The following is a 21,149-nucleotide window of genomic DNA, read 5'->3' as shown; positions in this document are numbered from 1 at the left end:
TTCATGTTGGCGTTCATTGTGGTTTGAGACTATATGGCACAGGAGTTGTAGGCATTTTCTGACATCCCTTTCATTCTTGTACTGAAAATGGTATGATGAGATTAATGAAAAACATTTCAAATGTGCTTTAGAGTTCTTCTTTCCAAAGCATTTTGTTTCTTTTAAGTTTTAATATGACTCAAATGGATAGACTGTGTAATGGCATGTGAGGATTGCCAGCGAAACGTTTACAGCGTAGTGACAGTGTAGCTAAATATAGCTAGGACACGCTCTCTTTCTAATGTTGCAGGATTCCACTCTTATTAGCCGATCGTTCTCGATAAGGTCATATTTAGTTTATTCATAATAGCCCAATATTTACCTCAACATAATTTACCTTGACTCACAATCTGGTGACTCAATTTTTGTTTTGTTTTTTCCTTTAGTCCCTTCAAAAGATTATTTATTAAGTCTGAAGAGTGTAACAGCTATCTTTGAAAGCTTTCTGGCTACTGGCACTGATTGAATGATGGGACCAATTGTTCTCTATTACTTCAAAAAATCTCTATCAACTCTGTCTATATGAGCATGACTGCTTTCAGAACAGTAAAGACATGCTGGTTGGCTACCATCCTTTGCTAGTCAGAAGTTTTCTCCTGGGATTAGGGCTTTCCTTTTCCACACACTATTCAGTCTAGGACACTGGTAAAGTGTTACAGATCCACTCCCACTAACCCCCATAAGCTTTTTCCCACACCCCTGGTGAGGGAGCTTCCTGTTTTTTGCTTACCTTCTAGGAATCAACAAGCATTATTAAGACCTGTCAAATGTGACACTTACAAAATGGAAAATCAGCGCAGTGTAAATAATTTGAAGAATTTATTTTTAAGGGTTTTGAGATTTTATTGTTTGGATAGGTTAGGATATCTGAAAAGGAGACAGGAAATGAGGATAGAACAGAAGGAAGTTGTGCTGCAAAGAGTGATGGTGCTGATTCAAACCCATTGTTACCCCTAATAGTCCTGGCCTCCAGACATGGGGTGCATACTTAACTTGCTTAGCTAAATACATTTAATACAATTGCTGTTCATTTTCTGAGTACATCTTTTTTTTCTATGTATGTTTTTTACGAAGCATGTTTTCAAATTGTGTGCATTATATACAAGTGTGGCATATTCATTCTCTTTGTTGCTAATCACCTATAGGTAGCTTCCAAACATACTCTCTCCAGAGACAAAGGTTTCTTACATTTTCCTCTAAAAAAACCCTGCCTGCTTGTCATCATTGAGAAAAAGTGAAGATGTTAATCATCTGTATTTCCCTAAATTAATCTTTCACCCCACCAACAATTTGCGAGAAACTCCAAACTGGAAAGCCTTTATTGTAAACTATTAATTATACCGGCTGACTCAGGTTGTGTGTAAAGTATATTATTCCATCATTTATAGGTCCTCAGATAAAAAGGTATAGCTAAAATCTATTTTATTAGCCACATGTCCGAGGGCTGGACTGACAGCTGACGTTGTTACCCGAGCAACAAAAGATGAGATCAGGTTCAAGATATTTGAAAGTGGCTTGAGATTATTCACAGTTGTATGAAGGCAGTGTGAGATTTATTACATTTTCTTTTGAAGTGAATTGTTATCATTATTGTACTCTTATGGAGTTGACAGAAGACAAAAAGGGACTGCTTTTCTTATCAAAATAATCTTCTGGGGTTTTTTTTACGATAAACAGATGGACTAACAAATGATAGAGTTACACATGATTTGACATTACACACAAAACCCTCACGCATGTAATCTTTCCAAAGCCCTGACAAATATGATTACCTATTTGGTTATCAAACTGTGATATCTGACAACAGAGTTCAGGTCCAGTAGATGTGTACAGAGTGCTTTATTGAATTTGAATATATTTACTCTGTCACTGGAGGGAAAGAATGTTTTATTGTTTTCAGAGAAATTTAATCCATCCTTTATTTTCACGTTCAGGTTTCTATTTTTTTTTTAAATTATTATTATTCTGCACTGATCTCTTATTATGGTTTTTTTTTTTTGTGCTTTCTGCATTATGTCATCATTTTTTCCTGCTTGTGTGTGTGTGTGCGTGTGTGTGCGTGTGTTTGTGTGTGTGTGTGTGTGTGTGTGTGTGTGTGTGTGTGTGTGTGTGTGTGTGTGTATGTGTGTGTGTGTGTGTGTGTGTGTTTCAACAAAAGATTTGTCACTGGCCTCTTCCATAATGGAGACAATTCTCCAGTCAGTGGGCTCCACAAACACCGTAGTGAGGTCCTTGGGGAGTAGTACACGCATTCATGTACTTGGGTACAACTCAGCAGTACCGCATTATTAAGCCAACCCTTTTCTTAAGATTGATGCCTGTGCGATATTGAAAAACAGGGTTATATTCAAAAGACAGTTTATTAAATCACTGTCAAAAAACTAAAATAAATAGTTGTGCATGAATATGGCCAGGTCCCCTATAATCACTCTCACTCTCTCTGGAGGTTCTCTCACTGTCAGTCAAACTGGAAGGCCACAGAGGCCTTTTCATATTACGTGTTTGGGAAATTGGTTCATGATGAAAATATATTCAGGCAATGAATGACAGTTGTATCAACAAATAACTGTCTGTCCAGTACAGAGATTCATAAACTCATTGTCAATAACCATGGAGACAGGACTGTAGTTATGCCACTTACTAGATTGTCTGAAATTTTCTTCAAATTTCAGAACAACTTCGCAGCTTAGTGGAGAGAGAATACACCATGCCAAAATTTAGACAAGAAAAAATATTTTTTTGTTTTGCAGTTTTTCAAACTTCCCCTGTCTCACACTGTGATTTATTCATTTTCTTCCCATGCATGGACAACATACAGTGTTTTGTTCATTTTATTTTATTTTTTTACATCAAAAAGATTTAACACACTGCTTTCAGAGTGTTTGTTAAGGTGTTAATCAGTGGTCTTGGGGATTCTATTCTTTTAGATGTGGGTTCAGTGGAAGGTCTGGCCTACCATCGGCCTTGGGACACATTGTTCTGGACCAGTTCCACCACCTCCACCATCACCAGACAATCTCTGGACGAGAATAAAGTTGGTGCCTTCAGTCGTCAAGCCGTGGTCATTCTCTCCGAGGAAGATCATCCACATGCCCTGGCCTTGGATGAGTGTCAAAAGTCAGTAGGTCTTCAAATTCCCTAATTACTCTCTTACTCCTCTAATTACATTGTCAGAAAATCCAAACCTGATTGCAACAAAGTTCAACCTTCAATACCATCACAACATATATTTGTTAGAACTGTGTGACCATAGAGAAGAGGACTCAGATTTGCATCTCAGAGATGCAAACAAACGCTTGCCAAAATCAGATTTGATACATGAGAGATAAGTCAGAACAAATGCTTCCACAAAGCACCATGCAGAAGTTCAACAGCAGACAGGTCTTCAGCAACCCAGAGACAGCTCTCTAGGATAGAAAAAACTATCCACAGACTAAATTTCAGACAAAGGAAATGACACAGGTGAACTTCATCAGAGTACAGAAAACACATTGCAACAAGTGGAGGTTTGACTCAAAAAGAAAGGTGAGCAACTAAGTAAGATCTGAACATATCTTTAAATTTAATCAAATAAGCAAAACCTTGTTTCCACATAAATGGTATATGATATCATAATATATTAGTCATTAAAACAGTATTAGTTACTCGTAGAATCCACACTTACTTTAACCTTTGATGATCTGCCAAGATATGTCCCTGACTGACCTTAAATCCACTATATCTCAGTTAAAAAACAAAACAGATGACTCATGGGATTTCTACCTGCCAGATCGGGTGACATTAGGTCTGCCTTTAAATTTGTTATTGTGTCTGCTTTTATATATATATATATATATATATATATATATATATATATATATATATATATATATATATATATATATATATATATATATATATAATTTATTTATTTATTTATTTATTTTTATGCCCCCTGACATTAAAACATTTTGAATAATGTTAAGAACAAATTTCAGTGTGTTTTTTGATATGTAACAGTTAAAGTTAAGTTACTTGGAGAACTTGTGTTCAGTGCTCAGAACGGCTTTGTTGCATTAGCCCACATGGCCATGTAGGATTTTTAATGGGAGAAAAGTGTTGCTGGCCTCTGGGGAAATCTTGGATTAAGCAATTGAACACATTGGTTTTGGTTCACATTACCAAAATAGCTTAACACTAGGTTTTGTAAGTGCTGACTACATAGAACATCAAGCTTACAACTGGAGCGATGATAAAAGTATAAAACTCTCCAGCAAAATTCCGTGTCCAGTCAATCTACTGGCACAAATTGGGTTTTCTTTCTGTTTGATAAAGCTCTGGATAGATGTCCAGAACAAGCTAAATGTCTTTGTTTACCACACCGTCTTCATCTGACATATCAGTGTAAGTGTGACAAAGAGCAACAATGACAACTCCAGTATATTTTATGCTGACTAAGAACACTAACAAAGTAACAAACATAAATGCACTATGGACACCTTTGTTGGAACAGGCATTCTGAGCGTTTTTACATCTCAGGTGTCACTGTTCTAATCTCTTCTGAGTTGCCCCATAGTTTTTGAAATATTTCATTAACACATTAATTTATGTATCTAGAACTAAGAAAACTGTGCTTGTTATTAAAAAAATTCCTGTCACATGCCTCAGATTTAGCACCTGGCATATTCATGAATATGAAGTTGTTGTTTTTTTTCCGAAAAGGCTTTAAGACTTTTTGTTGCAGTAGTTCAATTAATTTCTTGACCTTAGACTACTTTCTAGATTGACAATCTGGCACTTTAGCCATCCTTTTGTAGAAACAGTCTGATAATTAAAATTTCAACTCAAGTGTCTAATTTACAGTCCCTAATTCTGTATGGGGACCAGATTCCTTATTATCATACATGAATGTACTTCCATTATAATTGCATAAGGTGAGAGGCTAAGGGTTGGAAAAAGTTTTACATACACTTGGAATCACATTCTTTTCTGTTCTTTGGTCCAGCTGCACAAGTTTTGGATATAAATGGATGACGTCAGGTTCACTTAACCATATAAGCCAAAATACAAATCTTTCACCTGTTTTCCTTTTGCTATTATTTGTGTTCTTAGGTCCTCTATGAGGGAAGAAAATTAATAAATGACTTGTAACTCATAACCAATTATCTTTTTTTTTTAAATTGAAACTGAACAATACTCCATCACTGAATACTAAGTAATTTTTAAAAGGGCGGTGTAGGTGTTTTATTGCTTGTGTATTGCTGGTAGGAAATCTCTGATTACACCTGCATTTTAAGAAAAATCAACTTCCTCCTGTACAATATAAAAGGAAAAGGTTGATCTCTGCACTAGTAATTCAGTGTTTGCTCCGTCTGTCATCTCACATTTCAGCCTGATGTTCTGGACCAACTGGAATGAGCAGAGACCCAGCATCATGAGATCCACTTTAGCAGGCAAAAATATGAGGATTATCATTGGTTCTGATATCCTGACACCGAATGGATTGACTGTTGACCACAATGCAGAGAAGCTCTACTTTTCAGATGGAAGCCTTGGAAAAATTGAAAGATGTGACTTTGATGGTTCTGGCAGATATGTAAGTATTGAATTAATGATGTAAATTCTAGTTGGCCAATTTCAACTCTCTGTAAAGATATTTGCTTTTTAGTTTTAATAGTTCTATTTTAATTTCTGCCGTCATAAGGAGTGGACACTTTTGGGATTGCAGGTTATTTTTTTCTATCATTGTGTTTGATATCACGATAAATCAAAAGTGTTTTAATGAAGGCGGGCAACTCAGTCTTTAGTTCGAAACTACTTTTCTTATTTGTCTTCCAGTGATGGAGAGATTTAATTACAAAACATCTGAGAAACATAGCACATATTCAGGGCCAGAATAACAGATTGATCTGCCCTTTTATGCTGAAATGAAACATTAAATTTGGTTTTGTGTTTAATCTCTCATCCCCATTGAGCTCCTAGACTACTGTGTTTTATGCTGTTGGTAGGATCTGAAATACCTCTTGATGTTCTTTGCAGTTTTTCTTCTCTGAGGGTGCAGATGGTTTCCTTAATGACTGAACTACACTCAGCGAGTGTAGTTCACATTTTATCCATGAAAACCTTGCATGCATAACATATAAGATCCCAAATGAATCTGTAACTTCTGTACTCCGATGTGTGGAAAAAATGAGTACAAGATGGTCATTTTTGCAAAGGATTTCAATTTTTGCTTGACATGGCCTCTGCAGCTCAGCACCTCGGCCCATCTCAATTAGTTACTCGTTTGCTGAGCAAGGTCACAAGGCTCAGAGAGTCTTCACCTTTGGGTCCCCCCAACCCTCGCTGCCATCTAATCCTGCTAATGAAGGCTTCGCTATGAGGCTTCTCTGGGTGCTGATGCTCCCTTCCAATTAAAATGTGTAAATTAAACAGAGATGGCTGATTGGCAACTTTAGCACATGCACAAAAAATTCAAGGGAGTCTGTCCATTATATAAAACTTTTACTTACTGTATTTACATATATACAATACAAATATTCTGGTTTTATTATAACTTGGTTTTGATCAATAACAGAACATAGTTTTGGCTTGGAACATGATAACAAGGTAATTGCATAGCTACAACTGGCTGTATGTTAAAATCAAAGTACAAGTTTTTGATGGCACATTGTGTTTATATGTCTGACCACCTTAGTCAATATGATCTTTAACACTAAAAAGTACTCTGTTTAGAAAATAGATTAAGATGTTTACATGCCCCTGGTAGTATATCTTTGGTATGATGCTGAATAAATGAAGATTAGGATGCTCATGATTTTTTTGTTTTTGTTTTTATCCATCTCAAACCCATCTGATTTGACCAAATGAGCAAAAGGCTACAATTCATCATTTTGGAATTAAAAACAGGTTAGGTGCCATCAAGGGTTTAATAAATCACATTACAGACTTCTAATTTTTTGTTTCGTCCCGTGAATGAACTTGACTGAAATGCCCTCGAGGGCATAGCTGCCCTTTTTCACTGCGGCACTGCAGTGTGGTTGGCAACAGAGAAGAACCAGAGCTGTGGCATGGTAGACTCCCACTGGCCATTTTGCGAGTGGATACCCATATTGTTAATGAAGGCAGTGCTTCACAAAGGGCAGCAGGGGCACATGATGAAAGAAGATTTCAGCATGTTTAGCAGGAAAAAGAAACCATGAAGAGATCTGTCTGGGAATGTTTAATGTTGTTGTTCAGTGTCAGCACTGTCTTCTCTGGGATCGTTCACCCATTTATGTAAAAACAATTAAGTAATTTTGGAATTTCTCTGTGTGGCAGTTTTCATACCTTATTTTTAACATTGCTGAATAGTGAGAGGGTGAAAATAATGTGTCACATATGTTTACACCAGCCATACGTTTGGCACAAAAGTATTGGGTTGCAGGCTGGAAACCTAATGTATGCCAAATCTAATTTCCTATCAATATGTTACATCCCTCCCATCTGGCACTTAATCTCTTCCTTCGTTTCGCATTCTCATGTCTATCCAGCACTTGCCTGATGGCCAGTTCATGCTTCCACGTGCTGGGTTCCTTTAATCAACACCTGTCCTATTAATCCCAGGATGGCACAGGGGTAATGCAATGCTGCTTACAAGCCTGTCTCACTTAATGGCTGAGACTATAGTGCTGCTGGAGGCCTTGACAACCCCCCCCCACACGCACGCACGCACGCACACACACACACACACACACACACACACACACACACACACACACACACACACACACACACACACACACACACATAAAGAGCCCCACATAGTGAAACTTGATGGATTCCTGCCTCCCTGCCAATGGCACCATCATTTAATCCCTCAACATCTGGGTTATGGAACCACGCGGGTGGTGGGATGATGGGTGATTAATGAGTCCAAACATATTGTCCCCATTTATTTTAGGGTTGCACAATATTCTCTTTACACTTTTTCCAGTCAGATATTGAAAGGTCTTACGGCTTGTAGATAGAAGCGTAAACACAAATAACATCAAATGCTTAGATTTTCTCTTGTGCTTTAACTCCATCAGCTATTCTGGAATGTAGAAATAATTTACACACACTGCAGGTGTCCTTAATGTGATGTGTGATGAGAGCAACATGTGCTTTGTTTGAAATTCTTTAGGTCATTGTTAAATCTGGACCTGGCAACTTCTATGGACTTGCTATCTATTCTGATTTCATCTACTGGTCAGACTGGGCTCGCAGGTCTGTGCTGAGGACCAATAAGTACACAGGTGGTGACACCAAAGTACTGCGGGCAGATATACCCCATCAACCAATGGGGATTATAGCTGTGGCGAGGGACACAAACAACTGTGAGTATTTAAACACATGGAAATATGTTTAATTTGTTCACTGCCTGATACTGTGTCAGGTCTGCAAACATTTGTGCATTTCAAATTTACAAGTGAATGTTAATGTACATAACTTCATACTTACTTTGCCGTAGTTAAGGCCAAACACTTGGTTTCTCTTCAGTAAGATGAGAATATTTGAAGAAACTGCATTTTTCTGTGACACACTTTTGCATCATGTTATTCAGTTCACCCTGAGACCTATATCTAATTATTTCCCTTTCCCTTTGTTAGCATTTTTTGTAATACAACAACACTTTAGGAAGCAATAAATCCAGACAGATTTGCTTATTAGAGGCCCACACAATATCAACCTATTTCAAAGCATGTTTTCTTTTGATTCAGCTAATCTTTTGCTTAAAAAGTAGATGGAAATTAGCTTTTGCTTTATCTGGTGTGATAAATGTAGTTTGATGTTTTCTTATTCAATAAACAGTGAAACGAAAATAAATTGAAAAATATAATCTGACAACAATATATTAGCTGATACAACCATTAAATGGTTGTTTATACAATATTTATACTACATTGTTTGTAAGTCTGCTCATGGCTCAGAGATAAAACTGAGACAAAATCTGTAAGTTTTATACAAAATATATAGGTGCAATAAAGTGTAACAGTCTCACCTAGAGCTGTCTGTAAAAGTATGAGGCCAGTTAATCACTGAAGTTGTCTAATTTTTGTTGTCAAATGTCAAGTTCTCTAACTTGAATTGTTTGTAAGAGTTGCCCTACGTATTCTCTCTGCTGTGGCAGAGCTTTCCCTTGCCTGACATTCTCTCTCAGTATTATACTACCCCTTAAATGTTTTGCATATTAAGTCAAAAGCTTGGTCTTGAGGTTTAGTTCATTACCCAGTTCCCACAGAGCTACATGGGCTATGTCTTTCATTTTTTTTAAATTTGCACCCCAGGCAAAGGAAGACATGCATTGTAATGCATTTCCTATCTCTCAGTGAGAATAGTACTCAGCAGGACTTTATTAACAGAGCTTCCTTTTTCACTTGTGTTGACCACTTGTAACTCTATAAATGAAAACAAAGAGGTGCAGTATCTTGAACTTAAATCTGACTCATAGCTGTAGGAAAAGCCAAACTGTGCAATTTTAGAAGAGATCATCCAATACAGCTATGCAATAGCCAACCAATATAGCCATCAAAAGTAACTTAGTAAAGACAATGTTTCCTCCGATGATGAATCAATGAATCTATTTCATCTCCACATCAACAGACCGACTGATCAGACTAATATTGTTTCAAAAACATTGTGTATCTTGGATGATATATTTTTGTTTGACTGGTCCTGATCAACTAATACCCTCTGTTTTAAGGTGAGCTGTCCCCATGCCGACACATGAATGGAGGCTGTGGTGACCTTTGCCTCCTGACCCCATATGGGAGGGTTAATTGCACTTGCCGAGGAGAACGTGTGCTGTTAGATGACAACAGATGTGTGTGTAAGTTATCGAGTCCACTAATTTTCTCAAGTCCAAACATCTTCTTATCCGATATTGATTGCAATTGCAATTTCACTGATTAGTGGTAAAATCAAGCCATTGTCTGTATTTATATGTACTGTGTAACCGGGCTTCAGTTCACTCACTTTAAGATCTTATTTATGCTTTTTGCACCATCTTTGATAGCTTTGAAATGATTCCTTCGTAGACAACAACGCATATCCAGGACGGTCTGACGAGCTGTTGTCTCTTCCTTTTTGACTAAGCAATGAATTTGCTTGGTCAAATTCAGTGATTCCAGAAGTGTGGAAAATTTTGGATTTCAAAATTAAAATGCATTTTTAAGTTTAAGAGGTGTCATGTCAATAATGTCAAAATTATCTGTTTAACATCACACAAGATATGGTTGTGTCTTACTTCATTATTTCACATTACTGGCTGATCCTGAAATACAATGTGAAGATAGTCCCTGAACTTGCGACAGCGGACAAAAGCTGGTAAAGAAAATAAAAGGATGGATGAAGATAGACCATGAGGCAGTGGAAGTTGTTCAAACAAGTGAGGTTTGGCTGGAATGAAAATGGCGAGTGACTCAGAAGAGCTGGATGGGCGCCTGGGTGTGGAGAGGATGGCAGGATTTCTACCATACTCCCATTTAGCTCATTACCAGAGCAAGAAGTTATATTTTCTAAATTGCAGTGCTACAAGTAGCAGAGCATTGATGGTCAAACTGTATTATGTTTGTGTGAATTTAATTTCAATATGCTGTGCATGTTGACCAGAAGTTGAAATTTAGTGATCATGATGTCATTGAATGTAGTTCTGACATATGTAAAAAAATATATATATTGATTGTTGCATAAATTAAAATGTTGGTTCTATGTTGTTTTGAAGTTTCTCCCAGCGGATTAAACAGTTTTGGACAGTCATCCATCACCCTTATTGTCTTGTTCTGCAGCAGAAAATTCCTCCTGCAACATCCACACTGAATATGAGTGTGGGAATGGCGAATGCATAAACTACCACCTCACTTGTGATGGAATAGCCCACTGCAAGGATAAATCGGATGAGAAGATGCAATACTGTGGTAAGAAACTCTTGAAGTTCTGTTGAACCCACATTTAGATAAGAATGTTGAGTGTCACACATGACGATACCCAGGCATACAGGTCATGGTAAATCTCTGTTGAATAAAGTCAACCGGAATTGTAGGACAAGGTTGAAGACATTTTGCCTCAGATTGGCTGGTGGGGACCTCCAGATAATAAACCTAGTGGGAGTATTTGAGGTCAATAAGTCATGTCAGTTGTTATAACCCACTTCTATAGATTTCAAGCAGGTTAACTGAATATCGATTGAAAAGGCCTCTTGGATGAAAAATGGAAAGTCTTTACGCTTTTCTTACAAGTCCAGTTGACTTTATTGGAAGCAATATTGAGTATCAAAAACAAAATGTTGGCATTAATTAAATTCTTTTAGAAATTCTTGTTGACCTTTCTGTCATTGACACATTGACATTTCTGGCTCTGAAAGGTGGCAATTATGCTGTAATTTCTAACGTAACTATGAATTCTGCTGCGTTTAGTCAACAGGAGTTGTCGGAAGGGATTCAGGCCCTGCTACAACCAACGGTGTGTGGCCAACAGTCGCTTTTGTGACGGGATTGATGACTGTGGGGATAACTCAGATGAAGCTTTCTGTAGCAGTAAGTCACAGCCCTTTGATCCCTTGTTCAAGCTGTCCTGCCTCTGAGGGTAGGTTGCAACCACACTAATGCTCATATTAATATAGCATGCTGAGCCACAAGCTGTGTTAAGCCTTCACTGTCTAATGAGCTCCAAGATCATAAAGAGTGCACAGATTCTTGGAGAATCCCAACCCTCACTCTTTAAAGCTGCGCTTGAGGGTCCAGGAAAATATACTGTTTTTCTAACATGGCCGGACTGATTTTTATTTTGACCTTGGTGGTGAAGTAATTCAGTAAAATGTAATGGTGTCTTTATTCCCTGCTGTACGGTATTTTTAAAACACAGAGGTTTATATACTATATTATAACAAGCTTGGAGATTGGAGATGGGTTTGTTGTAGTGTGGGTTTCCAAATCATCTCATCTTCAACCTGGCACTTTCTTTTTAACCCTATTGAAGATGGGTACGGATATGGACAAAAATGTTATGAAAAGTCTTCTTCATTCATTTTTTATGTAATCAGACATGTTTTCAGAGCTTAAGGACATAAATGAAACAGATTCTGCTCTGTGCAGAGTTTGCATGCTCTCCCCATGTTTTCATGGGTTCTCTCCGGGTTGTCCAGCTTCCACCCACATCCAAAAACATGCACTTCAGGTTAATTGGCCGGTCCCAAATTGACCGTAGCTGTGAGTGTGTGTGTGCGTGCGTGCTTGTCTGTGTCTCTGTGTGGCTCCACGGAGTTTTCCCCACCTTACGCCCTTAACTGGGATAGACTCCAACTCCCTGCGACCTGCAACAGCGGACAAAGAGGTTAGAAGATGAATGAGTGAATGAATGAATGGAAACATGAAGGCATCAACAGATAGACTATATGTATATATGGACATACTGTATCCGTTCAGGTACATAGACAGAGCCTAACAAAGCAACTATCACAGCAAAACAATATTATTATTAACGGAAAAAAAACAACGTATTTACGGAATAAGTCATCGGTATGTTGTTAATGATAGTTACGTTTATTTTGCATATGGAATTAAACTTTTAAAAACAACAATACCCAGCAGTACCAGTATCAGCAGCTTAAACTTTGTTGTAGTCTTTTGATTCTGGTATTATTTAATTTTTCATGAAATTCAACCTTTTTGTGCTGCATTTCTACAGAAAAACTTACTGTGGTCACTGTGATCCAAATATAACATAAAACAATTGTAAATACTTCTAAAAAAATATTTGAATGTAAAGACAGATAAAGGCACTGATTGACTCCTTGTCATATTTAAATAAGGATAATTTTAATTTAAATTGTCTAGATTATAGATAATGTAGCACAAAGTGTGTTTACAGAGAACTATGAATGTCATGAGCCACAGACAGTTAGAGCAGTCATTTGGCTCATGCTGTGCTGAAGGCAAACTGGCATGTGACAAGAAAAGAAAACATTTGGTGCCTTCCTGTCTTCGTTTGGGGAGAAAACAATTCTATTTCTGAGTAGATTTTTCAGCCGAGCATTGGCAGTTCAGCACTGCAAGTTTAGGTTTTCTCAATCACATACTGATAATTTCTACTTGAAAGACTATGTCATAGCCTTTTTTTGTATTATAGACAACAAACATTTCATTTCATAGACAAACATACATTTTTGAGAGAATTTCTGTATTTTTGACTTCTGACCGGACATGAATTTATCTCATTTTGTGTTTGTCTCTTTCAAAATGACTGAGAGAGTGCCTACCCAATCATATTTAGAACTTAAAAAATATTTCCAACTTGACCTCAAATAGCTCCAACTGTTGGAACCGCATCAATCAAATTAAGTGCAGTACATTAAATTAAATGGGACCCACCAGGAGCGCAATGCAACGTTATTTTAAAAGCAACAATTTAAAAAGATACACGAAACATCAACAATGCAACAAGAGAATATAATGCAATAATAAATCCAACAATAACAATAACATCGGGAACTGTTTGTCAAGTACCTATGAGGTATGAGAAAAAGCATTATTTGACAACAATAGCTTTTGCTCTTACCATTAGAAAATATATTTAGGAGATATAAACAGAAAATATATGAAGTATTACTGAAATGAGCTGTTGTACAGATGTTTGCACAGAAGAAACAAACCTAATATGCCTGTCTTGAATATTAAGTGACAGCTGTGGAACTCTTCACAAGGTCTTCGATGTCAGGGAGCTTGCAGCCTGGAGCTAATTTTAACCACCCCGTGGAAAAAAGTTCTAAGTGTTGTTGTAATCTGTAACTGCCCCTGAGTGTGGATTCTTTTATCTTTTTGAAATGCTAATTCTTTCCCCCAGATGTCACGTGTGGTTCATCAGAGTCATCGTGCAAAGACGGGAGCTGTGTACCCAACTCAGCCTGGTGTAACCAGGTCATTGACTGTGCCGATGCCTCAGATGAAAAGAATTGCAGTGAGTTCTTTGTTCTGTGTTTTGGAGTTATAGTGTAATTACCTGTATATTGTAAACAAAAAATTATGTCAGTAGTAGTTTGACGGATCGATAAACTTAAATCTGTGCACAATGCTATGATCAGATCAGACAACTAACCTGCAATATTTGCATCCAAATACAGTTCCACAATTACATGAAAGTTATTGTGGTTTTGTGTTTCTATATTCAGACAACACTGACTGTGCACACTTTTACAAGCTGGGGGTGAAAGAAAAAGATTTCATTAGCTGCAACTCCACCACTCTGTGCATACATCCCTCATGGATCTGTGATGGTGCAAATGACTGTGGGGACTATGCAGATGAGACCAACTGCCAGGGTAAGTGCCTAACACAAATGCACACAATGGTGCACATTTCGCATGTGTATTCAGAGACAAAGAGAGAGGAAGCCAGCTTCAATCAGAAAAGGCTTAAGACAGATTTCATTTTCAGAGATGATTATGATGGTGGAATAAAAGATTCACACAGAGCCTAGGAAAAGGTAATTACCTCAATCATTGCTAATGCCCAGATGACTGACTTGATTTTGTTGCTTATCCTAGCATCCCATGGGCAGAAGTGTGAGGAAGGGCACTTTGCCTGTCCAAGTGGGAACTGTATCTCCAGCGTGTGGCTGTGTGACGGCCAGAAAGACTGCGAAGATGGTGCAGATGAATTCCAGTGCGGTAAACAAACAGATCTTGCCTCTCATGGAAAAGCTTGCACTCGATAAACTGAAGTGATGTTTTGTTGTATAACAAGTAGAAACAGATGAGATATTTGGTCGATGTTCACAGCGCTGTTGGTGGTTGCAAGGATATTTAATTTCCATTAACTAGAAGCTATTCGCTGTCAGGTTTTAACATTTCAGTATAAAATGGCCTTCAACAAATATTTCATACAGTACGTAAGACAGAAACAGAAAAGATAATTGTTTACCATGCTTCAGGCAATCTCTTTTCACTTTTTTGCTCCCCCTTCATTTTGTATTTGAGAGTTCTCAATTAGGTGTTGCTGCTTGTTTGAAAGTCTAATTTTGACCCTGAATGTAGTGATGCTGCTAAGAACCCAAATTTTCTCCCCCTCTCTCCTTTGAATTATACAGCACTTCTAGTGTAACAATTAATTAATGAGCCATCAGTCACTGAAACGCTTATACTGAAGATGGAAATGTGGATGGAAAGCGGGTGCATATGAAAGGATTACACATTACAATACCACTCCTCTGCTTCCCTCACCAGCAGCGGCAAGAGCATTCTTACTTATGCTTTGATCCATGCTAATGTATGCAGAATTTACCATGGCAAAGTCAAGATATCTCCAATTAAACATGAGGACCATAATTAAGTCATGGCATGGATTGATATAATTTGCCCTCATACCCAACAGCTTAAGTGTGTACCCATTCGCAAGTCACTGCTCTGAGCATTAAAGTAATATTGACTGGGGGCTTCAATGTAGGTGGTCAGGGTAGCTGTTGAGCTTCATCACCGTCACACACATGCACAAGGTAATTAGATGTGATGGAGAAGCCCACACACATTCACAGTATTAAAACCCTTCCTGCCTACATTTGAGTTGTCAGTCTATTATAAAATTTGGCTCAAAGACTGTATGGTCTACAAAAGTTGAATAAGTCATGAGGCAGTCAGCAACAGCACTGTCACCTGTGTGACGACCTGGAGTTTTTCATTTCTTTCTCGCTGAGGTAATAGCGATGTAACTATTGCAACACCAAACACAACCCATTCCAATCACAGGTATAAACCGTTATGTGCTGAAGAAATTGCAGTCTCCTTTGTTTATCGTACTCGTGGTGAAAAATTGCAGTGTGCACGGCCCCCGAACTCACCCAATCTATTAGGTAGAAACTCGTCACTCACAGATAATGACATGTAGCTGAAATGTGTTTAATTTGTTTGCCCACAAAAAAATGAGAACACTATTTATCCATGAGAACCAGAGTTCTGCTTGTGTATGAGCTGGCAGTGGCTGCTTCACTTTAATCTATACAGCAGTAATTTATTAACTTTTGGATTTAGATGACATTTTGTAAATTTTTCGTCCACGGACGAGGGCTCCTAATGATGTGGTGCAGTAGTTATCACATTCATGTCATGGAAAGGCCCTCAATCTTGAACCTGCCTGTTTACTGGTCTTTTCAGCGTAGCCTTTGCTTTTTTTTTTCTTTACATACAAGGGTTTTCTCCATGTTCTCCAGCTTCCTCCCACAGCCCAAAGACACAATTTTTAGGTTAATTGGTGACTCTGCATTGCCTGTAGGTATGAGAGTGTGAATTCTTGTTTGCCGCTATGTGTTAATCATGTGATGAACTGGCGACCTGCCCAGAGTGTACCCTGGCACTCACTCACTGTCAGCTGGGATTGGCTCGAGCCCCTTGGCAGCCCTGCAGAATAAGCAGCCGTAGATAATGGATGGATGGATGGATTCACGTTTTAAATTTTCTCTGCAGCTATTGGTGGGTTTGCCATAACACTTTGCACAGCCGCTTGCTGGCAGTTATGGTTTTGTCAGACATTCTCCCATAAGGCTGGCAATGTGTGGGGCTGAGTAGAATCTTTTGAAGTATTGAGTGAGTTTACATGAGTTTTGCTTCCATTGATCCATGACACTCCGCCACCCCATCATGATAAGTTGTAACATTGACCGCAAGTTTGTCAAAGCCTTAACTCGTCACCTAGGGCTGTCGTCACCTAGATGAAATATGTCTGCTCCTTTCTTTTATGACCAAATAACTGCAAATTTAATGATAAACTTCACAGCCTCATATGCACTTTGTGTTTAATTCTAATAAGCAGATATCACGGTGCTATAGCACTAAGCTTTGATGTTTCCAGTGTCTAACATTACACCTGATAGACATAAGCATATTATCATAATGTGTGTCTGAGCATGATGGCATCAACATTGAGGTTTCAGAACTAACGTCACTAAATATAGACCCACAGAAGCCACTAGCATAGATTCAGAGGTAAGTCTTTTGTTGTTGTTGTTGTTGTTTTTTATTAATTTGGCCTGATCACAGCAGTTGTAAAGTGAGAACATCAAGAATTAAATTCAAGGATGTAACAAATTGAGACTGGAGACGATGAGGAAGATCTCTTGCTTGTCTGGTTTGCTCTTATTGGGTGATTACCAAAACCTTTTTTCACATGTTTCTATAAAGTCAAGACAGTTGAGTGTAATTCCGCTTCACATGGAATGCTCTAACAGCTATCTGATTCATTTTTTGCTAAGTGGCCATGATCATTATTGGAGAGACGCACATGAACACGCCTCCAGTTCCTCTATCTAAAAATATCATTTATGGCTCTGTGAAATGATAACATACCATGCTTCAAATGTGCTCACATCAGAACTGAAACTGAGCGGATATGAATTATGCCACAGTTCTGAAGTTCTGAATAGTTTTTTAGGACAAACAATGTTCCTGTTCGTCTGAGTTGATTATCATATAAAAAGCTGCAGCTACTGATAATCTGTCTGCAATGGCAAAGTGGCTTGGGGAAAATGTCATTACATTTCAGGAATTTTCAAATCCCACATCTGATTAGATGAAAAAGTCATTTGTCACTTCACAATGCATAATATGCTTTTCTTCTGTCTGAAACGCGATTGAAAATGAGACATGAAAGACTTTCTTTGATACTTTTAATGTGCTGCGGACCTGCTACTTTGTCAAACACTTGAAGTTGTTCATATTTGAAGTGCAAATTTAGTATCATGTACAGAGAGTCTGGTTAATAACAATTTCCACATTTAGGCATTTAACGTTTATCGTCTCGTTCATCGCCAATGTATCAGAGTAGCTGATGTGATGTACAGGGCGAGGAAGGAAAGCAATGCAGCATGAGATACCTGCTTCCCTCAGTAAGATGCATAATTCCGTATGCTGCGGTCTGACCTAGAGGACTCATAGCCTTTTGCTATCTCTCAACATCTCATCAAAACTCTGGCAGACTTTTCCATTCCTGACTTCCTGAGAAAAAGTGACCACAGAATGGCTCCCCGGGGAGAGTGGGTGGCTCAGTGACACAAACACAGATTATGAATATATGCTTATTTTACACAACGGTTTTTACACTGTGATCAGCAGAGTACTCTCTTTTGTGACATCCAACTGTTTGATATCACTCCCAGAAGCCTAGTTTCTTCTCAATAAAATAAGGAAAACAAAATGTTGATAATTAATGTGTGAGTGCTTTGATAGTGATACAATATTGCATCATTGTTTTATGTTTGGTTGATGTTTTTGAAATGAAACTGGGAGTGTTCATCAAAATGCCTTCTCTAGTGGGAGAAAAGGAAAAATGTACTGTATATATTTGAAGTCATTTGTGTGGCAGCTACTCTCATGTGTACTGCTAAGCAGAATAACTAGGGAGAAAAACAAGCAAGCCAAGGGGCAAATACAAGCCATCTCGCTTATTGTGTTTTGATTAAAAACACTCGGCTCCTTCCATAGGGTATGCCGCTTTTCTTGCTGTTTTCTCCTCACTTTCTTTGATTTATGGCATAGAAATTCCTTTCCCACTGCCCTCTGCAGATTCTTCATGTTTGTGGAACCAGTTTGCCTGCTCAAAGAACAAGTGCATTGCCAAACAGTGGCTGTGTGATGGTGAGAACGACTGTGAGGATGGCCTTGATGAAAGCATCCAGATCTGTGGTTAGTGCCCTTTCGGATGTCATGGGGACTCTGTTGTGGGTGTAAAAGGTCACATTTGCTAAATTGTGTACAACAACTCCATGCATTTCAGTTAAGGGGTGCAAATGCCTGGACGGGGATGAAATATTCTTAATGAGACAACGACTGCTGACTTTTCTGATGATTTGAGTGGGCACAATCTTCAGGCCCTAGAGGCATAACTGTGAACAAATGAGATGTGTGTGTTGTAAATGGTGAAAGAATAAAAATAATCTGACCACAATAGAGAGACAAGAATTGCTTTGAACATGGTTATATAATTGGATTGTAATGGGGTGTCAAGGAAATATTAATTAAGAGTCCCAAAGGGCTCCATGGCACAATTCTTGTCAAGAACAAGATATGCATTGTAACTGCACATGTTTAATTGAACTACTGTATTTACCTTTGTTTGTCAGGCCTTAAAGGGCAGATTTAAGAAAAAACACAACATTGCTGACTCACAAAATTCTAATAAATAATTGTGAACAACAATAGTACAGTCATTACTTGTTAGCCTGCATAAAGCGAACTTCCTTTGGAATGAAAACTTTTTTGAGGTTATATAGAAGTTTAAAATCAAAGCCACAAGAATTAGTTTTCATGTTTACTATCAACAAACAGGTCGATAGGTAGTAGCGGCCGGAGGATTCAAGACTCACATCGGGCATGTGTGTGTGTGTGTGTGTGTGTGTGTGTGTGTGTGTGTGTGTGTGTGTGTGTGTGTGTGTGTGTGTGTGTGTGTGTGTGTGTGTGTGTGTGTGTGTGTGTGTGAGAGTGCGTGCGTGTGTGTGTGTCACGGGCTTGTACACACATACAGTATACTATGTATATGTTAACAAAATATGGTAACACTAGAGTGGACACTTTCCTTTAAGGGATTAATAAAGTTGATTTAACTTTAATTTAATCTATAATCTTGAATATTAATCCTATTATAACTAGCTTGCATACTTATGTTAGAGGCTATTGACTTTTTCTTCTCTGTCCTGTGTTTCACCCGTGGTGTTATTTTGAAAGATGACCCTGTGGTTTTCCTCTCAGGCTCAGTGACGTGTGCCCCTGGGCTTTTCAGCTGTCCGGGGTCGTATGCATGTGTCCCAAAACGCTGGCTCTGCGATGGCGAACGGGACTGCCCCGACGGAAGTGATGAACTTTCTGCAGCCGGATGTGGTAAATTTTTGTTCAACATATAAAATATCTTCAAAGATTTGATGTACTTGTACTGCTAGGATGAAGAAAATATTTCTTGTGTATTGTTCATGTATAATTTTAGATCAAAGTTCATTAAAAGCGTTTGAACAGCAGATAAAACACACACTCAACACCAACTAACTCTCCGCTAGAAAAAGCAAACCAACATATACTGTAGATTGTAGTAGCGTTGACTCAATTCTTTTTCAAGGCTGACTAATGTTGATGTTTCACACATGCTGAATACTGTGTTTATAAAACGTGTTTATTAATTAGTCCTTGAAACCATTTTCTCTCTTGTGTTAGCACCCAACAACACATGTGATGACAGCTCGTTTCGCTGCAGCAACAAAGCATGCATCCCTCAGCGATTTGTCTGTGACCATGACGATGACTGTGGGGATGGGTCTGATGAGTCAGTGGAATGTGGCAAGTAGATTTATGTTATTGTCTTTGTTTGTGTATTCATTACCGATATATGAGTATGTTTTCAATGAAAGTAAAGTCTCAGCATGGTGACTTCTCTTTTGCTCACATATTCTCACCTTTTGAGTTCTGGATCATCCTTCTTTGAGGTAAGTGCTGCTTGATGAGAAGTGATCATATTCAAAGGACTGAAAAGAGCTTTGAATACAGTCCAGTGGCCACCATTTAAGAGCCTTGACATGGAGAGTGGAAAGGGAGGGCATTTACAAACAGTAGAGTTAGATACTTTCTATTAAAAAAATTAGTTAAAACTTGAATTTGGAGATACAGTCAATAAAGTTACAGTATTTAATAGTTGTTGGGATTACTATAATAACATGAATGAATGAATAATAATAACAATGCTATATTGTAACAATCTTGTCTTGTATAACTTAATTCTTTTCTATTTGAACTCAATTCTGCATAAGTTTTACCCTACAGCTATGTCACTGTAAGGCCTGACTGTAAGTTAATGAATAAAAAAAATATCTCTGTCTTTAGTCTATCGCTCCTGTGGATCAGAAGAATTTCGTTGCGGCGATGGCCGCTGTCTTCTAAGCTCTCAGTGGGAATGTGATGGCTATGCAGACTGTCCGGACCACTCCGACGAACTACCCCTGAACCTCAAATGTCTGGCCGCAGGTAAGACTGCTGTTTGGCTCTCAGCTGGAATCTCCATCAGTGTCAGAAGACGCTCCTATCTAGGAAACTTGGCAGGGCCATATGGTGAAAACAAAAGGCAACACTACCAGGAGAGCTTCCTTGA

General features: G+C 38.2%; 1 protein-coding gene across 1 annotated transcript in view; it reads left to right on the top strand.

Annotated features, from left to right (window-relative positions):
- lrp1bb (low density lipoprotein receptor-related protein 1Bb) overlaps positions 1 to 21,149 on the top strand; it is a 235,286-nt gene that overhangs the window by 168,523 nt on the left and 45,614 nt on the right. The window contains exons 42-54 of the mRNA XM_068328763.1: positions 2,967 to 3,156; positions 5,410 to 5,614; positions 8,183 to 8,375; positions 9,743 to 9,868; positions 10,827 to 10,955; positions 11,454 to 11,573; positions 13,879 to 13,992; positions 14,204 to 14,353; positions 14,579 to 14,701; positions 18,584 to 18,703; positions 19,766 to 19,894; positions 20,222 to 20,344; positions 20,885 to 21,025. Of these exons, the coding sequence (XP_068184864.1) occupies positions 2,967 to 3,156; positions 5,410 to 5,614; positions 8,183 to 8,375; positions 9,743 to 9,868; positions 10,827 to 10,955; positions 11,454 to 11,573; positions 13,879 to 13,992; positions 14,204 to 14,353; positions 14,579 to 14,701; positions 18,584 to 18,703; positions 19,766 to 19,894; positions 20,222 to 20,344; positions 20,885 to 21,025 (1,863 nt within the window). The remainder of the gene's footprint in view (positions 1 to 2,966; positions 3,157 to 5,409; positions 5,615 to 8,182; positions 8,376 to 9,742; positions 9,869 to 10,826; positions 10,956 to 11,453; positions 11,574 to 13,878; positions 13,993 to 14,203; positions 14,354 to 14,578; positions 14,702 to 18,583; positions 18,704 to 19,765; positions 19,895 to 20,221; positions 20,345 to 20,884; positions 21,026 to 21,149) is intronic.

Source organism: Antennarius striatus, chromosome 12, assembly GCF_040054535.1.
Source record: "Antennarius striatus isolate MH-2024 chromosome 12, ASM4005453v1, whole genome shotgun sequence".
Classification (NCBI taxonomy): domain Eukaryota; kingdom Metazoa; phylum Chordata; class Actinopteri; order Lophiiformes; family Antennariidae; genus Antennarius; species Antennarius striatus.
The sequence above is the reverse complement of the archived record's forward strand: the minus strand, read 5'-3'. Positions and strand labels throughout refer to the sequence as shown.